At 33.3% G+C, this 6516-nt stretch overlaps 1 protein-coding gene across 1 annotated transcript; it reads right to left on the bottom strand.

Annotated features, from left to right (window-relative positions):
* Positions 1-2714: 2714 nt before the first annotated feature.
* On the bottom strand, positions 2715-3224 carry LOC136071472 (uncharacterized). The gene has a single exon (XM_065782809.1). The coding sequence runs from the start codon at positions 3222-3224 to the stop codon at positions 2715-2717; it is 510 nt and encodes a 169-aa protein (XP_065638881.1).
* Positions 3225-6516: the final 3292 nt, after the last annotated feature.

The raw sequence follows: 6516 nt of genomic DNA, 5'->3' as shown, positions 1-6516 counted from the left end.
CTTTCCTCCCATTTGACCTCCATAAAGTAGAGGAGCCTGGATTTTGAAATGACCAGGTTCCTTTCCTTTTAAGCTACCATTCCACCTTTATTGCCATGTGCACCATGTCCTCCAACTCCATGTAGTGCTGCAATTCACCACGTTGGCAATATCCCGATTTAGCCCATTCAGAAATCTTGCCATAGTAGCTTTTCTGTCCTCCTTTACATTAGCCCGAATCATGGCAATCTCCATCTCCTTGTGATAGTCATCCACGCTCCTATAGCCTTGAGTAAGATTGTAATTTCTGATACAAGTCCCTATAGTAGTGACTAGGGACAAACAGCCTCCTCATGGTGCCCTTCATTTCCTTCCACGTCTCAATAGGCCTCTCATAGTTTCTCCTTCTGTTCATCACAAGTTGATCCCACCATATAATAGCATAGTCAGTAAACTCAATCACAACTAGTTTTACTTTTTTCTCCTTGGAGTAGTTGTGGCACTCAAAGATGAACTCCACCTTCTTCTCCCACTCCAAGTACACTTCTGGATCATTTTTCCCTTGGAACAATGGTATCTTCATTTTGATGTTTCCTAGGTTTCTGTCAGTCCCATCTTGCCATCTTGGATCTCTTCGGAAACCTCTACCACGCCTTTCTCCCCTTGGCGCAAACCTGCTCTCATTGTTCAATGAAGCTTGATCCTCTTCATCATTAAACTCATCCTCACGGTAGTCATCAAAATCATCAATGCGCGCATGCCTTCCTTACCTTCTAGCATTAGGGGCTCTTTGGGGATGCTCTGCAAAGAAGCAATAACAATGTCTTGCCTATCCATCTGATCTCAAATATCATTAAACACCACGTTCATACATTCAAATTGTTGTTGCATAGCCTGCAACATGATGGATGACTCCTCCCCTCCTCTGTTTGATGCTTCGCCCCTGGAAGATATAATCTTGAAACTACAAAGAAATGTTAAAAATAATTCCTCACAACACTCTCTCACATGTTTACACTCAAATTATGTCATTCACACTCGTGTTTCACTCTTAAATTGGCTTTTTCCCAATATTAGTCTCACACTCGCTTGCCTTTTTCCACTCGTAGTTTTCCTTTTTCAGTTCTGCTTAAACTAATAAACTTGATCAAGAAATTCAACTTGTATTATTTAAACTAATACCAATGGCAAGAAAATATGATAGAAATACTAAATCAACGGAAGAGTACAAAAGAAAATAATATTTTGGTTTGAGAGAATTGAAACTACAAATAATATATATATTTTTTATCTGTTTTCTATTTCTTTTCTGAAGTCTCTCTTTTTTTTTTTTTTTTTTTTTTTCCTGGGAGCTTGGTGCATGATTTTTAACCTAATGCATGTCACAAAATAAGAATGAGGAATAAAGAACACAAAAGGAACAAGACAGGATGATAACAGGAAATAAAAGATAATGGGAAAGAAAATTGATTTTAGAGCCTGTACTCTGATACCAAATGATGCAAACCTCAATCGACATGCTTTGAGACCCAACAAAAATATTGGAATACTTGCCCAAGAAAACTAAAATTCAAATTTTTGATAGAAACCCTGACCCAACGTTTATAATCGAAACACGAACTAAAGGTATAAATGTAACATCTTAACCCAATGATTATAATTGAATCATGAACTAAAGGTATAAAGTTTGAATGCCATAAGGAAGAATCTCTGATAAGTTCACAGTTCTTGAATAACCAAAAGAAGAGCAAAGCCTCACCTTGATTTTTATTCAGTCCTCTATTACAATGAGTGCATGCTAATTATAAGACATGACTGAAAATAGAAAAAAAAAAAAAAACTTACTGAATAAAAAAAAACCTTAAATAAAAGTTGATTTGGCCTGAAATTAGCAAATCCAAAATAGGAAAATAGCTAAAAATGTTCTAAATAATAAAAGCCCTAAATTAAGGTAGATCTAGTCTGAAATAATTAGCTCCAGAATAGGAAAAGTGTCTATTAACTGATATGGAGTTAAAAGTTAACCAGCCATTAATCCACGCCATAAATCACGTCCAATTAAGTCAGATTAGCCCTCAATAGCTTGGATTAAATTTATTATACCTTCATCTTCCTTTGGGCCAAGCTTGGAATGTTCTGCGTTAAAATCAGCCCAAATCTCTAGAATCAGCCCATTAAGTGCTTCTTTGATCTTTTTGGATCTTGCTTTAGTAATAGGCCCAACTAGAATATGCAATAGATCCTTGAATGCTTGTTGATTCTCATCAACAACACTTTCATCAACTACAGTAGTAGCAGTGAAAGTAATGAAGTTTCCATCCTCATCGCTACCAGACTCACTGTCAGAAACTTTATCATCACTAAGGGTTACAGCCATAGCCTTACCCTTAGACCTCAAGAATGTAGGACATTCAGATTTCATATGATCATACCCTTGACATCCAAAACATTGTTGCCCCCATAGAATTATCAGAAGGTTGACCAACTTTCTCTTTAGGTTTTTCAGTGTTATTAACCTTAGTGGGATCATTCCTCCTAAAATTTCTAGGTTCAGCAATGTTCTTATCTCTTGCCCTTCTGTCATTGTTCATAAGAAATTTTCTAAAGTTCTTGGCAAGGTAAACAATCTCTATAGCAGAGAGCTCATCATCAAATCCACTTACATCAACATCATCAACAGACTTAAGAGCCATTGATTTGGATTTGCTAGTCTTAGGTAGGTCCAACTCATAGGACTAAAGAGATCCTACAAGTTCATCAATAGGGATGGAGTCCACATCCTTACTTTTAGTGATGACAGTTACTTTGGGTCTAAAATCTTCATTCAAAGATCTAAGAATCTTCCTAACAATTTTAGGTTGATCATATATTTCACCTAAATTAGATGCAAAATTAACAATATCATTAAGCTTAGCATAGAATTCATCAAAAAATTCATCATTAGAGATCTTAATGCTTTCAAATTTAGTTGTTAATTGTTGCAACTTATTAATTTTAACTGCCTTTGTACCTTCATGCACAGTTTGGAGGATATTCCAAACAGTATGAGCAACTTCAACATTAGAGATTCTTTTAAATTCCTTCATAGAAACAGCATTAAAGATAGCATTCATAGCTTTGCTATTGAGAGTGGCTACTTCTTTCTGAGAAGTTTGCCACTCACTCACAAGAGTAGTGGGCTTCTCCCATTCGTATTCAACGGAGTTCCAGACTCTCTCATCAATAAATTTCAGGAATGCTTTCATCCTTACTTTCCAATAAGTATAATTATTCTCATTAAAGTGAGGTGGAATAACGAGAAAGTGTCTGTGTTCCATGACAACCGAGGTCAAGGATCAGCTCCTAGATCAAAAGATCTACAATAAGAGAGCAACCTGCTCTGATACCACTTGTACGTTTTTAGACCCCTTAAAACACAACCAGATTAACCTAGTTAATTAGCCAAGTGATTACTTAGTTAAATTATCAGATTTAGGTTAACACAAGTATATCATATCAATGTAAAGTGCAGAAAATAAAGAACACAAAGATATGATGACCTAGAAAAACCAAACCGGTAAAAAACCTGAGGAGGATTTAACCTAACTATCCTCAAGGTAAATTGAATCCACTATGAAAGAATTGAAGTTTACACAATAGCGACTTAGACCACTAACATCCTATTGCTACCTCGAGTAGGAAACTTACTACCGCGACCACATGACAGCTCCGAGTTCAAGAACTACTTCTTTCTTGGATTCCCAGCAAGTACAAGCACTCCTGCTTGTGTATCTTTAAGCTCTTGAATTTGCAATTGAATTGATGACCAAGTTCCTGACATAATCTTAAATCTTGGAAACCCTAAGTATGTGTGAAAGCAAATACCTCTAGATCTCATAGAAGATTCACACACACAGCATAAAGAGCAACCTCAAAACATGGTTAGGGTTTTCCCTTTTATACTTAAGACAAAACATAAAACTCTACACGTCAAACGGGCTTGGGCTGAGTTGGAAATTTTGCAGAAAAATCAATCTGCATGACTTTTGATCGGTCGAGTCTAATTCTCGATCGATCGAGCCAGGTAGATTTATACAGTAAATCCTGCAGCAACTTGATTCCAACTTTACATAAAAAAACATATACTTTGAGCAAGTCTAACCAAGACTAAAATGTTTTGATCATGGTTTGCCAATATTATAAAATGAAGTTCTAATACATTAGTTCCTAATTCCTTAGAACCTAACACTTACAGTATTTCATGACCACATAATATACTCCTTACATTACACCTTTTCATTCATTTTTCTTAAATTAAAATAATGAGAAAGTTGATTTTAACATTAATGTCAATATATATATATATATATATAATGTTCAATATTTGTGGTTCAAATCTCACATTTTTTATGATTGATTTGGGTTTAAAATGAATCGCCCTAATTTAAATAAATCATTGTTTTTTAGATGCTCATGGGTTTGCACGGGTTTAAGTCAACCTGTGCTTGCTCGCTTTTCATCTAGAAGCATTAAAAATAAATTAATCAATTAATTATTAATATGAAAATGGCAAAATATTGAATGTCCCAATTAGGAAAAGGTCATTACAAGATTAATACAACTGATTTAAACAAACTTTAAATCTTTGTCAAAATAATTTAAACAAACTTACAGGAATAATCCTTTAACTTTACTTTAAAATTATTTAAACAAATTGTAACCAAAATGTAGTGAATGTCTTCAAAAATTCACAAAAACATAGTAATTCTTAGGTGTTTCTGGAATATGGAAAATGATGCTCTCTCATTTCACATTCATGTTGGAGTCCACTTATTAAATTCATGGAGGAATCCACCATAAATGTGAGAGGAATGAGTACTATTTTTCCGTGCTCCGGGGGTACTTAAGAATTTTCCACAAAAACATAGCTGTGAAAATATGAATCGTATCCTTTCGTGAATAATTTTATATTTTTATGCATCATTGTATCATATCATGTATTGTAAAATATGCGAGTATTCTATAAAATTTATAAATAAATAAATATAGTATATTTTTTACAAACTTGTGACATGTTCGGCCAATATTTTATTTTATTATTACTTGTATAATAATATTTAACAAATTTAATACAATATGTATTTATATTATCTACAATTTGTTCATAAAAAAGTAATGTAATTGATCCTGAGTACCATGTAAAAAAAAAAAAAAAAAGAAAAAAAAAANACAAAAAAAAAAAAAAAAAAAAAAAAAAACAAGAGGAGTGGGAAGATTATTAAACAGAAGGGACAAAAGAAAGAACACAGAAATAACATTTATAAAACAGTATACACGTACGTGCGGTGAACTTATTCTTCTGTGTGTGTTTAGAATCAATCTCCTATAGTCCAAATCTTATAAATTTGCATGACCCATAATAATTCACATGTCTATGAATCAAATGATAGGCATTGGTAAAGTTATTTAACATGATCCCATATGATATATAGGTCCCCGATACGATAGGCATATTATTGCAAGGCTTACAGTTTATCACAAAACAAACTTCAAACCATTCAAATGAAATAACTTTAAAAAAAAAGGTATAACCAAAATGGGAAGATGATCCAAAATATTCACACCTTGGCCAAATGATCCCTGATACATGCATGATTAGGACATATTTGTGTTTCATGTTGAGTCAATGAGTTAGAATCCATATCAACATTTTTGCTTGTTTTCGGCTGATCTGTTGCGTTTGTTTGTTTTAATTAATTAATTTATAAAATTAATTTAATTTAATTTAATTTTAGATTGAATTTTGCAAGCTATTCCTGATCATAACAAACATAAATTGGATCATAAGACAATTTGTTATCTCTCTCTGTCTCTCCATAAATGAAAGCACGAATTGGGATTATTCTTAAAGTGGGGCTTAATTAAGAGGTTGTGCTCCTTCCAATTTAATAAATATCTCTCTACCACCGCACACCTTTTATGTGATAGTCACTCCACTAGAAGTGTTTGTGAGGTGTTGGGACAAAGGCCGAAATTCAAGTCTCTAGAAGAAAGTTTCACATATATATGCACTTAAATTATGTCAGAGTAGAATTTTATCTATCAAAAAAAAAAAAAAAAAAAAAACTCTCTCTCTCTCTCTCTCTCTCTCTCTCTCTCTCTCTCTCTCTCTCTCTCTCTCTCTCTCTCTCTCAATATTGTAATCATTTTCAATCTTACAATCTTGTTTACAATCTTTCTTTTAATAAGTGATACCATAAATACTTTTTCTCCAAATGATAACCAACATAAGAAACTTTTTCCCTATCTAAAATATATGAGTTTGGAATATGCTCTCTCTACCAAATCTAACTAGTAGGATTATTGCCAACATTAAAGTGGTGAAAATCAAGCTTTGCTATTTTCGGAGTGATTACGTTGAACAAATTACTTGGTTTTTTTGAGTAGTTTGACCATTGAAAAAATTATCCTGATTTGTACAGGTTGTGCAAATGTTTAGTTCAATTGCAATTTTGGCTACTCACAAGTTTATATACCAATATCACCATTAGGACATCT

Source organism: Quercus suber, unplaced genomic scaffold (genome assembly GCF_002906115.3).
Source record: "Quercus suber isolate HL8 unplaced genomic scaffold, Cork oak 2.0 scaffold_316, whole genome shotgun sequence".
Classification (NCBI taxonomy): Eukaryota; Viridiplantae; Streptophyta; class Magnoliopsida; order Fagales; family Fagaceae; genus Quercus; species Quercus suber.
The sequence above is the reverse complement of the archived record's forward strand: the minus strand, read 5'-3'. Positions and strand labels throughout refer to the sequence as shown.